Source organism: Impatiens glandulifera, chromosome 1 (assembly GCF_907164915.1).
Source record: "Impatiens glandulifera chromosome 1, dImpGla2.1, whole genome shotgun sequence".
NCBI lineage: Eukaryota > Viridiplantae > Streptophyta > Magnoliopsida > Ericales > Balsaminaceae > Impatiens > Impatiens glandulifera.
In genome coordinates this window covers 152,729,553-152,751,994 of record NC_061862.1, presented here as the reverse complement: position 1 = coordinate 152,751,994, position 22,442 = coordinate 152,729,553, and the positions used below count along the sequence as shown (strand labels likewise).

Here is a 22,442-nt window from a genome sequence, read left to right as displayed (position 1 = left end):
GAGAATTATTTTAAATTTTTTTAAAATAATAATTTATTTTAAAAATATTTCTGACACGCAAATCGAGATTAAAATTTCTCAAATTTGTCTGAACAAACGTTTTCATGTTACAAAGTCAAATGATTATTTTCCAATTAATTCATATTTATAATTAATATTATATTTGTTTTATATATTACATTATTCTTTAATGTATGTTCTCAAGATTGAAGTTGTGGATTCTTCCACGTCCATTAAAGTTGTTAGATAGAAGTGTCAAATTCATTGTTTTTGATAAATGAAATTCTTTAATAAGAACACTATCAAGAATTTGTACATTAGTACATTTTGTTTTTTTAAGTCTAGAAAATCATTTGGAGTGTTTAGTCATTCTTAAATTCATATTTGTGTTAAGGTATATTGAAAAATTATTGGTTACGATAACTTAACTTATTGTTTATTGATTTTGCATCATTTTTTAATGAAAAATAAATTTTGTTACCATTATAGGTCATTTCTTATCACAAGCCATAGTTTTTAACTAATAATAACATATTATAATTTATAAAAGAATTCTCACAATTTCATGTTAAACAAAATTTATCAAGAGAGAACATGGAAGTAAATTGTCAAATCAGATAAATAAATTTTCAGTTATTAATATTAGTACATTTTTATACATGTATGCATGTCAATATATTTTTTTCTTTTATATTAAGACAGTTTATCGGAATCTAAATATATTTTTTATCAATAGATAATTAAGAATAGTTGTAATTATTCTTATAAATATATAAATACATACAACTTTGCTATATTTATAATAACATATATTGTTTTTATAAGTGTGAGATTGACAAGATTAATATGTTTAAAGATTTTTTATTTTTAAATTATTGTAATATGATTTAATTAAGAGTTTTTAAGTTCAACTAAAAATAATACAAAATTTGGAGTAATTTTTATGCAATCCTAATTAGGAGATTACAGTCCAATTATACTTTTGAAATTGAGTTTAACATTTTAATCATTTAAGTATATTGACTATATATGTCCATTTTAACATTAAATTATTCTATGTTGCCTAAAAAATGTGTAAAATTGTATAGTTACGCGGAACAGGGACAATCATGGTTGGCCTCGGCTAAATTCTGTATTAGTAAGATAGAATTAACATGATAAGGGTAACATCGTTTATTTAATTTTTTTTATATAGAGTTCGTATTTTCTCCTGGTTTTGCCGCTGGTTACGCTTAACATTAACCTATCCATTGTATTAACAATTTGTAGACTTCTAAATATTTAAATTTATGTTTTATTTATTATATTTTAATATATGAAAATTTAATGAGTTTAGGACCTTAGGTAGTAAAGATATGATAAAATAAGACATTTGTAATGAGTTTCTGGATTTAAGATAGGAAATGAGATTTATAAATTGTAATATTATAAAAAAAAAAATAGGTGTATATTTTAATGAATTTATAAGTAATTTATTAATTATTATCAACTTAATATAATTTTTTTTAAAAGTATTTGTAAATAGCTAGAGAAGAATACTAGTTTAACTAATAAATAAAATAATGAGTTCTAAATAGGAAGAATGTTGGGGATTAAAATAAAAAATTTCCCCATAATTTACTTGTTTTATTGATAAGTATTGATATTCAATTATTATTTAAAATATTTTAAATTAAAATTGAATGAATAAATATTCATAATTATGATAACATACTACAGTAAAATAAATAATAATAATTAATAATCGTGTTATTGATCTGTTTAATTTGATTGGGTTGATATGTTTCCACTTTAGGGTAATTGGGTAAATATATATATATATATATATATATATATATATATATATATATATATATATATATATATATATAGTTTATTAAATCAAATTATTAAGCAAATCTTAAATTTTTTAAATAAATACTTAATCAAAAAAATTTAGTCTTGTATCTTACTCTTTAAGTTTTATTTTTAAAAAATATCTATTTGTGTTTCATAAATTTAATCATTCAAATTTATTTTTATTATTTATTATAGTTTATTTCTTAAAGGCTCAAATATATTTATAATTTTATTTATTTTCAACAAATTATTTTATAATATTATTAAAATAATTTATTATTTAATATCACTTATTTACATTTATAAATTTAATGAAATTAATTTAATAATAATAATAAAGGAGGGGTAGTGTAAGAAAATTGGGAAAATAATATAATAATAATAATAATAATAATAATAATAAAATTATTATTTATTCAGTCAAACTAATTTATTGCATATAATTTTAAAAAAATTCCTATCCAAATTCACTATTTCTTCTGTAATAATAATTACAAAACGACAAAAGATAGAGAATAATATAATTACATGCATTGCAGGTTGCATAAAGTAAATATGTTTTTTTTTTCTTCCAAATATTTGAGAATCAATTCCTGCCTTATTTATGTTTTAAACTATTTTTTCTAATAATTCTACTTCTTCATTTTCATTCCTAAAATACCCGGATCTCCTTATCTAAATCAATAATTAACATATTAATTACACATTTTTTTCCACTCAAATCATTAATACTTTATTTTATAAATATAAATATATATAATTAAAATTAATAATACATATATTAAATAAAATATATTACATAATTTTTTAATATTATATATTAAAATATAATATAATATAATATACTATATTATATTAATATTAAAATAACGCATATATTACATAAATATTATAATAACATATATTTTATTTTACTTAATTTTATAAATAAAATATATATAATTTAAACTAAACATATTAAATAAAATAATTTTAATAAATATTATAAACTAAAATAAACCACCTAACATAAACTTGAAATAAAATAAAATAAACCTTAAAATAAATTACTTAAATCTTCAAATATTTACAAAAACTATTAATTTAAACCAACCTTAAAATAAAATAAATTATATAAATCTTACAATATTTATAATATTTTACTCTTTCATGTAATATTTATATATATATTATTTTAATATTTATATATATAATATAATATAATATATGTTATTTTAATATATAATATTAAAAATTTATGTAATATATTTTATTTTAGTATATAAATTTATTTTAATTTATAATATTTATTTGAATTATTTAATTTAGAATGTTTTATTTTTAATATTTATGTAATATATTTTATTTAATACATGTATTATTAATTTTAATTATATATATTTATTTTTATAAAATAAAGTATTAATGAGTTTAGTGAAAAAGATGTATAATTAATATGTTAATTATTGATTTAGAGAAAGAAATGTGAGTATTTAGAAAATAAAAATGAAAAGATGGATATATTAAGAAAAATAGTTTTAAACATGGATAAGACATAAATTGGTTCAATATTTGAAAGGAGTTTAGTAATGCATAATTTTTATGTTATTTCTTTTTTAAATTAAATACTTTTTAATAAACTCTTTTGTTATTTATATCTCTTACTTTATTAAATAAAATATTTATTATTTTTAAAAGTATATTTATTATTTTATTTTTATATATTAATATATTTTAAATCCTTTTATTAAACCTAAAAAAAATCTCCTTAAAATTTACAACTACTAATATTTTTTAAAATAGTGCTACTTTATTTTAAACAAAAAATTTATAACTATATTTTCGATTTTTGTTGTGTTTCATATAAAAATACACTGAATATATTAATTTCATTTGAAAAATATACATAGAAGCAAATAAGTTTAATTTAACACAATATACAATAATATATGTTTTTAAATTTTCACAAGTTAAAAATTTTAATATTTTTTTATTTGCATTTTTTTACATGTGAATATGCAAAATAGTGAAATTAATTTGACATAATTTATTTAAGGATGTGAATCTTGATGTTAATTAAAGTGTTGTTAAAACAAATTCAAAACTAAATTAAGAACTTTGATTGTGTCTATCAAATGTTGGATAATAATTTTGTTTGAGAGGAGATCGTATGAGTTGGGAGGGGTGGAAAAATTATCGATTTTAAAGGTATATTGAAAATACCGTACTGCAATATATCGAAAATATCGATATTTAAGGTATACCGAAAAAAAGGTAAGGTATAATACCATACTAAAATTATTGATACGGTAAATGTATGAGATTTGTAAAATTTTGATATATCGAGATATACCGATATAGTATTTATAAGTTAATATATGTATAATACTTATAAGGAAATAATTAAATATATTTGATAATAATTTAATTATAGAAATATAATTTTTGAATAATATCAAAATATAATTATACTGAAATATTATTCAATATATGCAATCTCTATCTCATCGATGAGATTGATTTTTTTAAGTTAATATATTTTTTAGGTATGAAAGGTATAATACCGATATAATACCGAAATTAAGGTATACCGAAATTAAGGTAAAGTAAAGTATGAATATTTTGTATACCGAAATTAAGATATATCAAAATTAAGGTATACCGAAATCAAGATAAGGTAAATGTATGCATTTTTTCATACCGAAATTTTCTATAAGGTATAAAGTATGGATAAAACACTAAAGTATACCGTACCGATCCACCCCTAGTTGGGATGACACTCTATAAATGTTTATCAATTTTTATATTTTTAATTTTATAATTTACATGTCACCTAGACATACATTTAATCATTTCTTTCTTTCTATTCAATTTATTATTATTAAATTATTTAATATTTATTTAAAAATATAAATTTATAGCTTTTATTCCTTTTTTTTAAAAATTTATTATTATTAAAATATTTTTATACTAACTAAATTAAAAAAAGTATATATATAGCTTTCTGAAATTATTAAAATATTATATACACATATAAAAAACTTAAAAATATTTTTAAATTATATATATATAATAATATACTTAAAAATAAATTTATTATTTTGAAAAGTATTTTTAAATATATTTAAGTTCCAACCGAGGATTATATGACATTTCTATTAAGGATTACTCTACCTTCACAATATGATCAGATTATATATCATTTGACTCAATCTCTACAGCCCATGAAAATACCCTGTTTTGCCCTTGGTTTCAACTTCCTTTCATTAACATGATAATAAGATGTGCACCCAAAGACCTTCAAGTGAGAATAATCAACGAAGTTACCAGACCATACTTTATAAGGGATTCTGCAATCAATCCTAGTATGCGGTGCACGATTTATCAGATAGCAAGCCGTTAAGACAGCCTCGCTCCAGTATTTTTTAGTCAATCCAACATTAGAGAGCATGCTTTTAACTCTCTCTAGTAGTGTTTGATACACCCTTTCTGCTACAATATTCTGTTGTGGTGTACATCGGATAGTGTGATGTCTTGTAATCCCCATATCCCTACAGAACTCATTAAACTCAGATGAACAGAATTCAAGTCAATTATTTGTTCGCAACCTCTTAACCTTTTTTCCCAGTTTGACTCTCCACCAGTGTCTTCCAATGTTTGAATGTCTTAAATACCTCGCTCTTATGTCTTAGAAGGTACAACCAGGTCATCCATGAGTAATAATCTATGAATGTTACAAAATAGTTATAACATCATATTCCTTCAACTTTAGTAGGACCCCAACAACCAGAGTGAATATAATCCAGTGTGCCCTTAGTTTTGTGAACTCCCTTACTGAACTTACTACGATGCTTTTTCCCGAAAATGGAGTGTTCACACAACTCAAGGTTGGTAACCTTGTGGCCAGATAGAAGATCCCGTTTGGACAGAATTTGCATCCCTCTTTCCCCCATATGTCCAAGTCGCATATGCCACAACTTGGTTACATCAAGGTACCGATTCACATATTTGGATGCGACCGTAGAGGAACCTGTCAACGTCTTACCTTGTAGTATATACAAGATATTCTGTTTGATACCTTTCAGTATTACTTTTGAACCTTTACTGATGCACAATGTTCCTTCTTCGCCGCTAAACTTGAAACCTTTAGCATTTAAAATGCCTAAAAATATTAAGTTCTTCTTCAGTTGAGGAACATGTCGAACGCCAGTTAGGGTCCGTATTTTTCCATCAATAGTCAGAATCTTGATAGTCCCAATACCCATAGTTCTACATATGACATCGTTTCCCATGATATTATTTTCACCATCATAATCTTCATAGATATCGAATCATTCTTTTTTTGGACTCATATGAAATGAACGACCAGAATCCAACACTCACGTATCAATGGGGTGTAGAGAAACGTTAGTTACAAGGGCAATGTCCTCCTTAGAGTTAGTGTCTCTGTCTTTATGTGATATAGCTGTCGTGGAATATTTGCCCCTTTTCTTAGGACAATTGTTCTTCTAATGACCTGATTCTTTACAATAATTGTATATGTCTTTAGCACTAGGGCCTTTAGCTTTGTATTTTTTATCATTCTTCTTTTCAGACCCTTGACTGTGCTCCCAATCAACCTAGATGCTTTACTGTCTACAATTTCACCACTCGCCTTATGGCGCAGTTCTCTTGTATGAAGTGCTGACCGAACTTCCTCTAGAGTCACATAGTCTTTACCCACAACAAACGATTGAACAAAATTTTCAAACGAGTTGGGTAAAGATACCAACAGAATTAATGCAGCATCTTCATCTTCGATCTTAACATCTATATTTATCAATTCAAGTAATATAGTGTTTAAATTATCAAGATGTTCACGAAGAGACTTACTTTCAAGCATATGAAGACTGAACATACGTTGCTTTAATAACAACTTGTTAATTAGTGACTTTGTCATGTAAAAATCCTCTAACTTCGAACACAGACCGATTGCAGTATCTTCATCTAATACCTCAGTAATCACTTCATCAACCAGACAAAATAAAATCGTTGAGTGTGTCTTCTCTTCCAAGACCTCAAGCTCAACTTTAAAATTCAATTTGAATTACAAATAATTGAATGCAGTTTACCAATTTATTTAGTAATCTTAATTTTAACTAGACTAACAGATCAACTTATAATGATCAAAAAAATATTCAGTTGTATTTTTATTTTTTTTCAACTTTGAATTAAAATAAAATTGATCATCAAGTTGAATTCATTCTTAATTAATTTTGCATTATGAATATTTGAACGCAATTTTCCAACTTATTTCACAATTGTATTTTTAACTAGACAATCTAATGTGCGGAATGCAAGAAAGTGATGAACAATAAAGTGTGAAAAAACAGATGAAGAAAGATATTTTATTGTCAAAGATAAAGATGAAAAATATTACACCTAATGAAAAAATTACAGCTATCTAAAGTCAGAAAGAAAGAAAACGTAAAACACCTAACTTAATAAGCATAACTGTGGAATAAATGTGATGTAACTGAAATTATTAATTCCTATACTAAAGGCAAAACGTTATAAATCTCCACATTGCCTTAGTATCACCCAACAAGAAAAGCCTTATCAGGCTACTTCCAACTGTTAACATTTAGCAAATCCAAACAATGAGTGAATTTGCTAAGTGGGACCGGCTTTGTGAACATGTCAGCAGGATTATGATGTGTGCTGATCTTCTTTGATTCTCCTCTCAGTACGAAGAAAATGATAACGAACATTAATATGTTTGGTTCTATCATGATGCACTTGATCTTTGGCCAAATAAATAACACTTAAGCTATCACAAAAAACAATTTCCTGATCATGATGGATACCAATGTCACTAATTAATCCTTTCAACCATATGCCCTCCTTGGCTGCTTCAGTTAGCGCCATATACTCAGCCTCGGTAGTGGACAACGTCACCGTCGACTGTAATGTTGTCTTCCAACTAACCACAGAGTCACCAAGGGTGTAAACATAACCAGTCATTGATCTTCTACCATCGATATCTGCAGCATAATCTAAGTCCGAATAACCAGTTACGAGACACTGGTTATTACTCCCATAAATAAGACCAACATCGGATGTGCCTCTCAGATAGCGAAATATTCGCTTTACCGCTTGCCAGTATTCCTTACCAGGTCGAGACAAAAACCTTCTAACAACACTAACTGAATACGCAATATCAGGTTTAGTGCATACCATGGCATACATTAAACTACCCACCGCACTAGCATATGGTACATTAGACATGTATAACTTCTCAGCTTCAGATTGGGGTGCGAATGCAGACAGATGATCAGTAACAACTGTAGGAGTATTGAGAGTCTTTGCTGTACTCATCCCAAAACGAGACAACATTTTCAAAATATAACTCTTCTGTGAAAGAAATAGCTTCTTTTGAACTCGATCTCTTACTATTTCCATGCCTAGAATTTTTCGTGCTCCACCTAGATCTTTCATATCAAACTCAGAACTGAGAAGGTCTTTCAGCTTTTGAATCTCCGACATCTTCTTGGCTGCGATTAACATGTCGTCTACATATAGGAGTAAATAAATCAAAGAACCATCACCGATTTTGTTGTGATAGACACAACAATCATATGCACTCATATTGTAACCATGTTCAATCATGAAATTGTCGAACCGCTTATACCACTGTCGAGAAGACTGTTTAAGTCCATACAAAGATTTCTTCAGACTACAAACATGTGTTTCCTTACCAGAAACAAGAAATCCTTCACACTGACTCACTAGTATATCCTCCTCAATCTCACCATGTAAGAAAGCCGTCTTCACGTCTAATTGCTCGAGTTCCAGATCCTGATGTGCTACTATAGCTAGTAGTACCCTAATAGAAGTGTGTCGGACTACAGGTGAGAATATCTCATTCTAGTCTACGCCTTCCTTTTGACTAAATCCCTTTGCAACTAATCGTGCTTTATATTTGGTCCCTTCAGTACTAGAGGTTCCATCTTTCCTTTTGAAAATCCATTAGCACCCAATGACTCTTCTTCCCTTAGGTAAAGTAACTAACTCCCATGTATTATTCTTGTGAAGTGATTCCATTTCCTCACACATGGCAGCAATCCATTGCGCAGAATCACCACCATTAACAGTTTCATTGTAAGAAGATGGCTCGTTATGTATGGCATCTTCAGCTACATGAAGTGCATAATTTACCATTAGTTCAGTATCATTCATAGAGGGACTGATTGTCCTACTTCCAGGACGAGTTGAGATCTTTCTTCCCTCGATTGAATGAATTAACCTGTCAGGAGCTTTAATTTGCCTTCTAGGTCGTGTTGCAATGTCAGATTGACTTTCAGGTACTCCAAATTGATAAACTTCCTCAGATGGCTTATCAGTATCGTGTGTCATGTCAATTGTCCCTTGAACTTGAGCCACCTCAAGCTCCACCTGTTTCTCGGTATTATTATTATCTCTAGAAAGTGATGGCTTGATAGAGGAGTTAAGTATAAACTTATCATTAAAGGTGACATCCCTGCTGAGGATTACTCTACCTTTAGAAGATGACCAGATCCTATATTTCTTGACTCCATCTCCATAGCCCATGAAAATACCCTGTTTTTCCATTGGTTCTAACTTTCCTTCATTAACATGATAGTAAAATGTGCACCCAAAGACTTTCAAATGAGAATAATCAACGACGTTACTAAATCATACCTCGTAAGGGATTCTACAATCAATCTCAGTGTGTGGTGCACGATTTATCAGATAGCAAGCCGTTAAGATAGTCTCGCTCCAATACTTTCTAGCCAATCCAGCATTAGAGAGCATGCTTCTAACTCTCTCTAACAGTGTTTGATTCACCCTTTCTGCTACACCATTCTGCTGTGGTGTACCTCGGACAGTGTGATATCTTGCAATCCCCATATCCCTGCAAAACTCATTAAACTCAGATGAACAGAATTCAAGTTTATTATCTGTTCGCAGCCTCTTAACCTTCTTTCTAGTTTGATTCTCTATCAGTGCCTTCAAATGTTTGAAGGTCTTAAATACCTCGGTCTTATGTCTTAGAAGATACAATCAGTTCATCATTGAGTAATCATCTATGAATGTTACAAAATAGCTATAACCTCTTATACCTTCAACTTGAGCAGGACCCCAGCAATCAGAGTGGATATAATCTAGTGTGCCCTTAGTTTTGTGAACTCCCTTACTGAACTTACGGCGATGCTTTTTCTCGAAAATGCAGTGTTCACTCAACTCAAGGTTGGTAACCTTGTGGCCAAATAGAAGATCTCGTTTGGACAAAATTTGCATCCCCCTCTCCCCCATATGCCCAAGTCGTATATGCCACAACTTGGTTACATCAGGGTGTCAATTCACAGATTTGGATGCGACAGCAACGGAACCTGTTAGTGTCTTAGCTTGTAGTATATACAAGGTATTCTGTTTAATACCTTTCAATATTATTTTTTGAACCTTTACTGATGCACAATGTTCCTTCTTCACCGCTAAACTTGAAACATTTAACATCTAAAATGCCTAAAGATATTAAGTTCTTCTTCAGTTGAGAAACATGCCGAACGCTAGTTAGGGTCCGTATCTTACCATCATCAGTCAGAATTTTGATAGTCCCAATACCCACCGTTCTACATATGGCATCATTTCCCATGACAACGTTTCCACCATCATAATCTTCATAAGTATTGAACCATTCTTTGTTCGGACTCATATGATATGAACACCCTGAATCCCACACCCACGTATCAATAGGGTGTAGAGAAGCGTTAGCTACAAGGACAATGTCCTCTTCCGAGTCGGTGTCTCTGTCTTTATGTGATATCGCAGCCGTAGAATATTTGCCCCTTTTCTTATGACAATTATTCTTCCAGTGACCAGGTTCTTTACAATAATTGCAGATGTCTTTAGCACTAGGGCCCTTAGCTTTGTATTTATGATTCTTCTTCTTTCCAGACCCTTTGTAGTTGATTGTGATGGCAATCAACCCAGTTGCTTGACTGTCTACAATTTCACTGCTCGCCTTATGACGCAGTTCTCTAGTATGAAGTACTGATCGAACTTCCTCTAGAGTTATAGAGTCTTTACCCACAACGAACGATTGAACAAAATTTTCAAACGAGTTAGGTAAAGGTACCAACAGAATTAATGTAGTATCTTCATCTTCGATCTTAACATCTATATTTCTCAATTCAAGTAATATAGTGTTTAACTTATCAAGATGTTCACGAAGAGACTTACCTTCAAGCATACAAAGACTGAACAAACGTTGCTTCAATAACAACTTGTTAGTTAGTGACTTTGTCATGTACAAAGCCTCTAACTTCGACCACAGACCGATTACGGTATCTTCATTTGATACCTCAGTAATCACTTCATCAGCCGGATAGAGTAAAATCGTTGAGTGTGCCTTCTCTTCCAAGACCTCAAGCTCAGTAGTGATTTTACTAGAGGTAGACTCCTTTGTAGGACCTGCAACTATCTTCGCCTTTTCCTTCGACAATGATGCCCAGACGCCTTGTTGTTTAAGCAAGGCTCGCATTTTGATCTTCCATAGACCAAAACTATTTCGCCCTGTGAATTTTTCGATTTTCAGATTCATTGAAGACATTCTCTTGCCAGAAAACAAATAGTGATAATCTGATCGGATCTAACCCGCTCTGATACCAAATGTTGTGCGGAATGCAAGAAAGTGATGAACAATGAAGTGTGAAAAAACAGATGAAGAGAGATATTTTATTGTCAAAGATAAAGATGAAAAAGATTACACCTAATGAAAAAAATTACAGCTATCTAAAGTCATAAAGAAAGAAAACGTAAAACACCTAACTTAATAAGCATAACTGTGGAATAAATATGATGTAACTGAAATTATTAATTCCTATACTACAGACAAAACGTTACACAATCTATAATAAAATTATAAGATATTTGTTTTTATCTGCAATACATTTTTTTTCTAGATAGTGTAATATTCGAAATAAATAACTCATGTAGAAAAGTTCTATAGTACTTAATAAGAGACATTGTATTTATTAAGTAGATTAGAATATTCTTTTGATTCTATTAGAATGGGTAATTGTGTGTCTTCAATGTAGATAAACTTCACTATATAAGACTTTTTTTTTTTGTTTAAACACGTCATGAATTAAGTTATTTATAAAGTAATGATAGAGAACGGAAATTTTATATCATAAATGATGTTGAAATGATGTGACAATACATGATTGAATTTGGAAAAGGTAATTTCTGTCTCCTATTAGATTATATATTACCAACTTATAGATATAAATTGTGTGAATTTTAATTGTTTTATAACTTATTATAAACTATTAAATTAATTTTTAAGTATTTCTTATACTAGCTTATGAAAATTATTTATTGTTACTTGATTTTGATTTTGGCAATAATGTGTTTAATTATCAAAATTTTCTTTTAATCTGTGAGATGGACGTTTCAAATTTAGTAAATTTTAGCCAACTAATTAGAATGTGAGTGATGAGTTTTCATAATTAATATTAAATTTTAAAAAGTAATTATAAATACCGAAAGAATAATACTGATTTAAATAATAAATAATTTTCAAATGAAACTGTTTGGAGATTAATTGCAATTATATTGTTAGGTTTGCAGGATTGACAGTGTTAGTCATTATAAAATCGTGAATCCTTTATCTCTTTTAAACAGAATACACGCTTCTTCTCAACATTGTTCATTTTTAATATAAATCTTTTAAATATACATATACATAATTATTTAAAATAAAATTTTAATACTATATTAAGATTGCTTAATTAAATTGAAAAGGTTATTACCAAATAATAAAAAGAGCATAAACATAAAATAACAGAAAAAATACAAATTCAAAATAAACACAATATTGTGAATTATCATATCCACAATAAAAGGCTTAGTACATAGCTAGAGAAACTAAAATTAACATTAATTTTAGCTCTTAATAACCTAAAATAACCCTAAATCAAATAAGACTAATAAATAGCTAGGTAAAAAACAAATTGGGTTAAATATGGTCCCCATCCACTGTAACATTAAATATTACAGCCATTAATGATTTTAATATGCTTAATTTGACACTTTTATTACTATTATTATTATTAATTAATATATCTTCTAGTTTTATTTAAAAATTAAAATTAAAATTAAATAATAATAATTTAATAAATACAAAATAAAGGGAATGATATGTGTGTTTTGACTGTTTTCAATGCAGATAGAGCTCCTAGACTTTTCTTGTTTAAATACAAATTTATTAGGCAATTTGCTTAATTGAAAACCACGGACTGAGTTGTTTATATTATTCATTTTATAAATTTTTTACAATGTCCATATATCTCTTATTTGAATCTGTGTGTCAGCATGCGAGTCAAGACCTAAGTGTACATCTTTTAGCATGACACACTGCCTCACAATTATATTCATCCGCTTTCTTTCAAAGCGCTACCAGTGAATATTAAATCTGTAACCATTTGATCTATGGTCGAATGGTGAAGTCCCAAATGTACAATTCTAAAAGTTTTATGTACTAAGTTTTGATTTTACATTAGTCCCAATTGTTTTTATTTGCTTTTTCTACAAATTAAAAATGAAGACAATATGAATGAGCTAACAAATATAGTTTAGCTTAACTATAATCTTTCAAATAATAAATATAAATGTTAACATATTAGACTAAATTTGGGACTCCCATAAATGTTTGTAAATATATTCATTAAAAAAATCCATTTTTCCTGTAACCTATAATGAATCTTTTAACACTTAATTAATTAATTAACTAAATTGTATTTTATATTTTATTTAAAAAATATATTATATATTAATTTTTTTTAAAAAAAATTTACTATTAAAATATATTATATATTATATTATATTCTAACATTTACCACAAAAAATTATAACATACAAGACTATTTCCAACCAAACTCTAAACTTATACTCAAATCTTCTTTTTCCCTCCGACCGATACCAATACCCAAACCCAAAATAGGTTTTCCCTATTTTCTCTCTCTAAAAAACCCATATTTACGCTTGTACAGTAGCTAATTTCAAAACTTTTTATTTAATTTAAATACCCTAAACTTAATTTAAGTTCATTTTATAAATTAAACTTATTATATAATTTATTCTTTTAATTTATTTATACAATTTATTTATATAAAATAAATTTATTTATATAATACTTTTTATATAACATAAATGCATAATAATATTTAAAAAAAATTATAATAATGTTAAAAAAAATTATAATAGTGTTTAAAAAAATTATAATAATATTAAAAAAATATAATAATGTTAAAAATTTATAATAATATACAAAAAAATTTAAAAATTATAATAATGAACAATATTTAATTATGTTTATTTTTTTTAATAATATTTTTTTTATTATTATTTTGTACAATGTTTTTTTCATAATATTTATTTTATGTATTATCGTATTTTATTTTGTATTTAAATATAATAATAAAAATTATAAATTATAAAATATAAAATATAATTATAAAAATTACAAAATACATTACAAAAATAAACAAAATACTAATAATTTTTATTTTGAAATTTTATCTCCATTTTATATGTACGGATAATTTTTATTTTAATTTTAGGTGTATATTTTTTTAGTATGTGTATTGTAATTTTTGAATTTTTATAATTAATTTATAATCAAATTTAAAATAATGGGTTAATATTAAAATAGTGTGGTATAATTTATAAAAATGTAAAATATATGGGGTGATATTAAAAAGTTATTAAACTTGATGTAAGGAAGAATATTATAAGAATATTCTTTTGAGTTTGAGAATTAATTTTCGGTTAGAGAAGAATTACTGTTTGATGTAACATTTACACCAAAATGAGTTTGAAAATGAATTTTTCGGTTGGAAATGTCTAAGTTTAATTCAAATAAACCCAATAATAAATATAATGCTCTTTTTAAATATATATAATGTAAGGGAAATTTGAGGAAATAACCTCAAATATGAGGTTATTTCACCCGGTGGTAAATTATAAATTTAATTGCGTTCGTGGTATTTTTTTTTTGACGAAATTACCCTTGTAGCGAAACGCTAAGGGACTTAGCGTTTCGCTAGGTGAATTAGGTTTATTATAAATACTCTAATTTTTTCATTTTTTTTATTTTCTTTCTCTCTCTTCTCTTGTTCTCTCTTTCACGGCGACGGAGGCAGAGGCGGCGGGGCGGCGGTCTAACCTAAATCGATTTGCACGATCTTCATTTCTTTCAAACCCTAAACCTAAATCGATTTACACTATCTTCATTTCTTTCAAACCCTAACCCTAAACCTATTTTGCATGCAGGTCAGGTGAATGATGATTCTAAGGTGAAGGATGATATTCTCAAACCCTTCTGTTCTTATTTGGTTCATATTGTTTCATATTTATTATTTGGTTCGTTCATATCATATTGGTTCATATTTCTGGTTCATATTTATGTTTCAGGGAAGTTTCGCTAAGTGCTTAGTGTTTCGCTAAGTGCTTAGCGTTTCGTCAAGAAAGTAGAGAGGCTAAAAGGTACTTTCTATGAATCTGAAACTCTGTGACAGTGAAAGTAATCGCCATTAGAGAAGTGAATCAATCCAATTTACTCCACCTGGATTCATGTTCTTTTGAATCAAGTATCTTTAATCCTGTAACTGGAACGAATTCTTCATTTGTCAAAAATGGCGACTCAAAAATTCTTCCCAGCTGTAAAGAATCTCTTTCCCACAAACCCTACTTACAACCCAGAAGAGATTGCGAATCTCATCTCCAAGATCCTTGTAAATTCCATTCCTTCAACGCTTCTCCAGATTAGACAATCTCTTGTTTCAAGTCTCAATCCCCAAGTAACCCACCTTATTCTTTCAAACCCTAATGTCCCAACTCGTTCCTGCTTAACCTTCTTCAATTATCTTCAAAGCAAACCGTCTCTGATTGTGCAAAGGTGTTGATATGAGTTTGGTGAGTTATACTGCGATGATTTCGGGTTTGTCGAAGGTGGGAAGATCGGATGAGGCATTTGAATTGTTTGATGAGATGAAAGAAGCTGGTTTTGTTCCTGATGATACTGTGTATTCTTCACTTGTGGGAAGTCTTCATGGGGGTGATTAGATTTTTATTTGAATGGTTGAATCTTCATGCTAATGATGATGTTCATTATTAGTTTGTTAGTTGAATAGAATAGAGAGGTTCTTCTTATTTGTGTTGTTTAATCTTTCAACTATTGTAGAGAACCAAATCTTAAACTTTCAATCAATTTTTATAAAAAAATATTGGTAGCACATCTTATGAATTATGATGAATGGACCTTGGTTGGGTAAGAATACAAATCGATCTGAGCTATCTAACTATCCAATCTGAATTGAACTTTTGATCCTTTGGTTCAAGTCCGTGATGGCTTGGATTCAATTCCATATTTAAGACATTCATGATGGAGTATAATCGAAATCTGAAAAAAAATCACACCTTTTTTGAATAGTTTTTATAAGAACATTACTTCAAATATGGGGTTCACTTACATAAATTTGAATCTTGAAATGCCTCTTTGGATCTTGTTTTTATCTTAACAGTATACAGAACTAGAACTTCACTTCTATCAATGAATAAAAGAGCTCTGCATAAATGAAATTGTACCAAGTCTTATCAAACATATTATTCTTTTTTACCACATGAACTAAAAAATTACAATTACAACTGTGAACTACATATTATATGTTTTCATATATACAAAATCTATTACCAATTAAAAAACAAACTTTTAAAGAGATTACTATATTTTTTCCACTAACTGAAATGGGAATAAGTAAAAAATAGCCTCTCCAATTAGTCTAGAATCCTTTCCTATATGACCAAGTTAGCATAGGCATCAAGTCTTTGGCTGCTCCCATTTTGCTTTAGCTTCTTGAAAGGAATAATATTTTACTGGAAGGTGGATCGTTCTAGAGTGCTAGAAAATCGCCTTCCTAATGGATTGCCTTATCCACCAGTATGCATAAGTAGCAAACCTGCAACCAGCTTGAGGCTTGAATTTCTCAACACTTTTCAGAAGACCCATGCTCCCTTCCTTCAACAAAAGACTCAATTTAAATTGACAAAATAATAGTTTTCAAATAGACTAAATAATTTATTCAAGTTTTGCTTGTACCTGTAACAAATCATGAAATTTGAGACCATGATTCTGATACTGTTTAGCGATGTGAACCACCATCCGTAGATTGACAAATATTAGCCTCTCCCTACTTCTGTTACAGAAATTAAGCCGCGACTTCAATTCCCTAGATGTGGCCTCCGCCCATTCAACAAGTGTTGGTTCGCCTGTGTGTGGAGTCTAGTTTTCACTTCTTCTAGTTTCATTAGATTCTGCCAAAATTCAACAAACAATACCGCATTAATACATATTTTTATTATAAATAAATGCGGTTATGAATGAAACATGCATGGCTTGAGAAATTATCTGATTGTTGGGAACAATATGCAGTTAGGATTGAAACTTGAATACCTGTATTTGATCAAAGAAGTCGTCTTCCTTTTTTCGAGTCAAAAGTTGCTTAGTTTCGAGTCAAAAGTTGTTGTATTCGATGCACGAGTTTTCCTTGAATTCTCATTTATTGGGTTGGAAATTTCCCTAACTGTAACATTATATTTTGACTCATTCTCATAAATAAGCACTTAGCGAAACGCTAAGCACTTAGAGAAACTTCCCTGAAACAGAAATATGAACCAGAAATATGAACCAATATGATATGAACGAACCAAATAATAAATATGAAATAATATGAACCAAATAAGAACAGAAGGGTTTAAGAATATCATCCTTCACTTTAGAATCATCCTTCACCTGACCTGCATGCAAAATAGGTTTAGGGTTAGGGTTTAAAAGAAATGAAGATAGTGTAAATCGATTTAGGTTTAGGGTTTGAAAGAAATGAAGATCGTGCAAATCGATTTAGGTTAGACCGCCGCCCCGCCGCCTCTGCCTCCGTCGCCACCGCGAAAGAGAGAACAAGAGAAGAGAGAGAAAGAAAATGAAAGAAATGAAAAAATTAGAGTATTTATACTAAACCTAATTCACTTGGAGAAACGCTAAGCACTTATCGAAACTTCCCTGAAACAGAAATATGAACCAATATGATATGAACGAACCAAATAATAAATATGAAACAATATGAACCAAATAAGAACAAAAGGGTTTGAGAATATCATCCTTCACCTTAGAATCATCCTTCACCTGACCTGCATGCAAAATAGGTTTAGGGTTAGGGTTTGAAAGAAATGAAGACAGTGTAAATCGATTTAGGTTTAGTGTTTGAAAGAAATGAAGATCGTGCAAATTGATTTAGGTTAGACCGCCGCCCTGCCGCCTCTGCCTCCGCCGCCGTGAAAGGGAGAACAAGAGAAGAGAAAAAGAAAATGAAAGAAATGAAAAAATTAGAGTATTTATACTAAACCTAATTCATTTAGTGAAACGCTAAGTCCCTTAGCATTTCGCTACAAGGGTAATTTCGTCAAAAAAAAAAATACCACGAACGCAATTAAATTTATAATTTACCACTAGGTCAAATAACTTAATCTTTGAAGTTATTTCCTCAAATTTCCCTAATTTTACTAATTTCACTTTCTTTGTTGAAATAAGTGTACGTCTCATTTTTCAGTTTTATTTAAAAGTAAAAGTAAAAGTAAAAATATAAATTAAATGAAAAAATAATTTGAAACAATAATAATGACATAAGGACAAAAGACAGGGAATAATAATCATACATGTACAAAATGTGGAGTCTTTTCAGACATAACTTTTTTTTTTTTTCTGATTTTTTTTTTCTACTGAAAGTTGAAGAAAAAATAAATACACGAGTTTCACGCGGCTTCATTCAACTAGTATAAATACAGATCATTATATATATGTTCACACCTCACTCTTAACTAACTAATTATAACCCTAAATCACAATTTGCAAAAATGACAGCAAAATCAAGGATCATATCCCACTTTCTTTTCTTCTTCGTCTTTCTCGTACTAGTTACTGATCTAGTTCACGGGGATCCGTACCATGACTGCTTGGATTTTTGCGAGTATTATGAGTTAGATTTCTTAACTCCTTCCACATATTTTTGAACTAATAATAATATAATTGTTTCAGAGAGTATATTTGATATATAGTAATTTAATTAATTTATTTATTTATGCAGTGAGGGTCAGGATTGTTTTGATAACTGCCAGGATTTGAAAAATGGAAGAATTGGGATTATTCAAAACTCTTCGGAAAAGTCACTCGTTAACCATGGCGTGGCCATCCTCGAAGCCAATCCCAACACTTTCATGGCTCCAGGCCATTGGGATGCCGATGTCCTCTTCTTCGTGGTCCAGGGAAAAGCGACCATAAACTTGATCCGACGCGACAAAAGAGAGACTTTGGGTCTAAAGACAGGCGATATCATTCGCATTCCGTCGGGTACAAAAGTCTTGATGATGAACAAAGATAGAATGGAGAAGCTAGTTGTGATCAAGCTTCCACAACCCGTCTCAACCCCAGCAGGCCGTTCTGAGGTCAAACTCCTTAATCCCTTTGGAGATCAGTCTTCTCAGCAGCAGCAGCTAGCAGAAGGGATCAGATCTGTTGTTTGAAGTTGTTTTTATTGTCTAATTAATTAAGTCTTTAGAAGACTAATCCTTCAGTCAGTATGCATGCATGGATTAAGGTTTATGTTAATTTGTGGGTACTTTTAATGATCTCTAGGCCAGTTTCTCTAATAAATGTATGAGGTCAGTTTATCTAATTAATGAATGCGCCAGTAACCATGCTACTTAGTTCATTTGGCATTGATTCCTAATTTCTATATTTAACTTTCAAATGCTTTTTCTATCAATATTCACGCTAATAATTAATGAGCAAAACAAATACTTATAAAATTACCCTGAAAACACTTAAGTAAGAAAATGTGGAATGAAAATCACAAAGGAATGATATTGTCTTAGAAATATTGAAAATAATCGCTATTGTTCATCGTTACTCAACTTAATTCTAGCAAAAGCTTTAACTAGATGTATGTATGTAGATTTGATTTTATCCACATCATTAAATCTTCTCTTCTTCGTAATTAATTTATTTAGGCTTTGTTCAAACAAAATTTCACTTTCATCATATTATTTAATTCATAAATCAAAATAATAAAATATATTTTATTTTAAATTATATATATATATATATATATATATATATTCAATTCTATAGACTATTATAGAATATAGATTCGGATTCGAGTTATTTAAATGATTGACGACAATTTTAAGGTGAATATATTTTTGGACTAAAGTCAAGAAAGAGAGAGAATGATATGGTGTTTTTGGGTTATATGTTATTTAAATAACCTATACCAAACAAGAGATTTTTCCTTGAATAAGATTGTTTGATTATTGTAAATTTAATTCAGCTTATACATTAGTGTTAACTTAGAAAAATAGCTTTTATAAAGTTTAAAATCCTTCTAACTAATTATATACTAATGTTAACTTAGACAACTAGCTTGTAAAAGAATAAATTCCTTCAAACGAATAAACTGGAATTACTGAGTAAATTTCTCATAATAGGACCCCAAAAAAACATTGAAACTAAACAAGATTCTTGTGGCTCACACTCTTGGGCGCCTATATAAACTTACAATAAGTTTAATTCAGCTTATTTGCTTCAGCTTAATTACTCAGCTTATTCTCATTTACGTCGGATAGAATTCAACTTATAATCGGTTTATTCGATCCAACATATTCGCCAGAAAAGAAATATAGAGAAAAAATTGCGTTTAAACACAAAATATGTTTGATTATAATTCTTTTTACATAAAATTACCTTTATTGATTATTTTTTTTTCTCTCGAACACAATGCATGCTTACTCTTAATATTATATATTTTTAAATATATATTTCATTATTTGAAAAATTAAAGTTACTTAATCAAACTAAAAAAATGTTATCAACAAATAATAATAAAATAATAGATAAAATAAAAATTTTAAGTGAAACACAAATAAATTGGTAAATTATTTAAATTTAATATATATATGGTAAAACTTTTATATATTAATACTTGATAAATTAATAACCTAATAATTTGTCCAGTCCTAACTTAGGACCAATACAAAATTTGAAATCCCATTGTATAACGAAACTATAAATTAATAATTAATAAAAAGATTCCAAATTCTAAGATTATCTAGTAAAAAATGAATATTGAGTTAATCTTTAAATTTTCTCATTACGCTTAAGAGTTGGAACATTGTCTTCTCTTATTACAACAAAAAATTGTGAAGAGTTGTTGTCGTTTGCAATGCTTCTTTTCGAGTGACCGGGTTCCAAAGCTATTAAATCATTCTCAACTTCGTTATCGAACGGATTTTGAATAGTATCCGTCACAATTTCTTCAATGCTTTGAACCTCGTAACATTCATTATATTTAACAGAATAATCTAACAAATGATTCATATCCATTTTGTGTCGATAATGCATACCCATAATCAAGTTCTCAAGCTCACAATGTCTTTTCCATTTTTCGGTGTTGATTGATCATGGTTGATTTTTGAGCACCTTTTAGTTTAGGAGTCATAGTGGAGGTGATTCTAAAACATTTCAATGGACATTTTATAGTGATCAATTTCTAACCATATTTAATGTACTACGTTGGTACCATGTACCAACTTTTTGATACATTAAACTAACTTTTTACTTATTAAAAATAATGAACTTGACAAATTCAATTAATTTGTGAATGTGTACCTTGAAACTTATTTTTATAATTTATTTTTCATCTCTAACTATTACAAATTGTAACTAATACATTGAACTTAAAAATTTAAAAGTCATGCGTAAAACTTCTTTAAATTAATAAATTATTAATTTATCGATATAATAATATCTCACTAAATTAATTAAATATCTCGGTCCAATCATGATTAATTTATAGATATTTTACTGTATATACAATATGAGAAATGATAAAAAAAAAAAAGGATTTAGAAGGGGAATGAGGGAGATAATGACGTTCTCCAATCTGATTGGCTGTTAAAATAACAAAATTTTTTTTATGTATTTTCTCCTCAACCTTGATCATTTTTACAGCGATGACACGCCGTTCTCTCCTCATTTTCTCCTCTATCACTCCTCATATATATATGACAAATTATTTGGGTGACCCTCCAATTACTCTAATCGCTTACATTTAGTTATCAAATTATTTTTTAAAACAAATTACCTCTTAAACTTTTAGAAAGGTCATCAATGACACTTAAACTATCAGAAAAGGTCACTAGTGGCCCTTTTGTCATTTTTTTCTATTACAACATAACCAAAGACAAATCTAAGGAAATAAAATTACTAGGCTGAAAATATTATAGGTATTACACTAATACAGATAATAAGTGAAAATATTAATCAAACCGTTCCAAGAATAGCTTTAATAAAATAAAATAAATATACAAAATCTAATTAAAGATAAAAATACTCAATTTAAAAAAGAAATTTATTAATTTAAAACTATATAGTTGAAGAAAAATTATGTTTAAAAATGTGAAAAGCTAAATTAATTAATCTTTAAATAAGTAAAAACCAACTAATTAGT

At 28.3% G+C, this 22,442-nt stretch overlaps 2 protein-coding genes across 2 annotated transcripts; one reads left to right on the top strand and one right to left on the bottom strand.

The window, feature by feature from the left end:
- Nucleotides 1-5,570: 5,570 nt before the first annotated feature.
- On the bottom strand, nt 5,571-6,083 carry LOC124911527 (uncharacterized mitochondrial protein AtMg00300-like). Its single transcript, XM_047452029.1, has one exon. It carries the CDS (start codon nt 6,081-6,083, stop codon nt 5,571-5,573), a length of 513 nt encoding a protein of 170 aa, XP_047307985.1.
- A 12,680-nt stretch (nt 6,084-18,763) lies between these two features.
- Nucleotides 18,764-19,619, top strand: LOC124915841 (vicilin Cor a 11.0101-like). Its single transcript, XM_047456592.1, has 2 exons — nt 18,764-18,914; nt 19,023-19,619. Exons 1-2 carry the CDS (start codon nt 18,793-18,795, stop codon nt 19,456-19,458), a joined length of 558 nt encoding a protein of 185 aa, XP_047312548.1. The 5' UTR covers nt 18,764-18,792; the 3' UTR covers nt 19,459-19,619.
- Nucleotides 19,620-22,442: the final 2,823 nt, after the last annotated feature.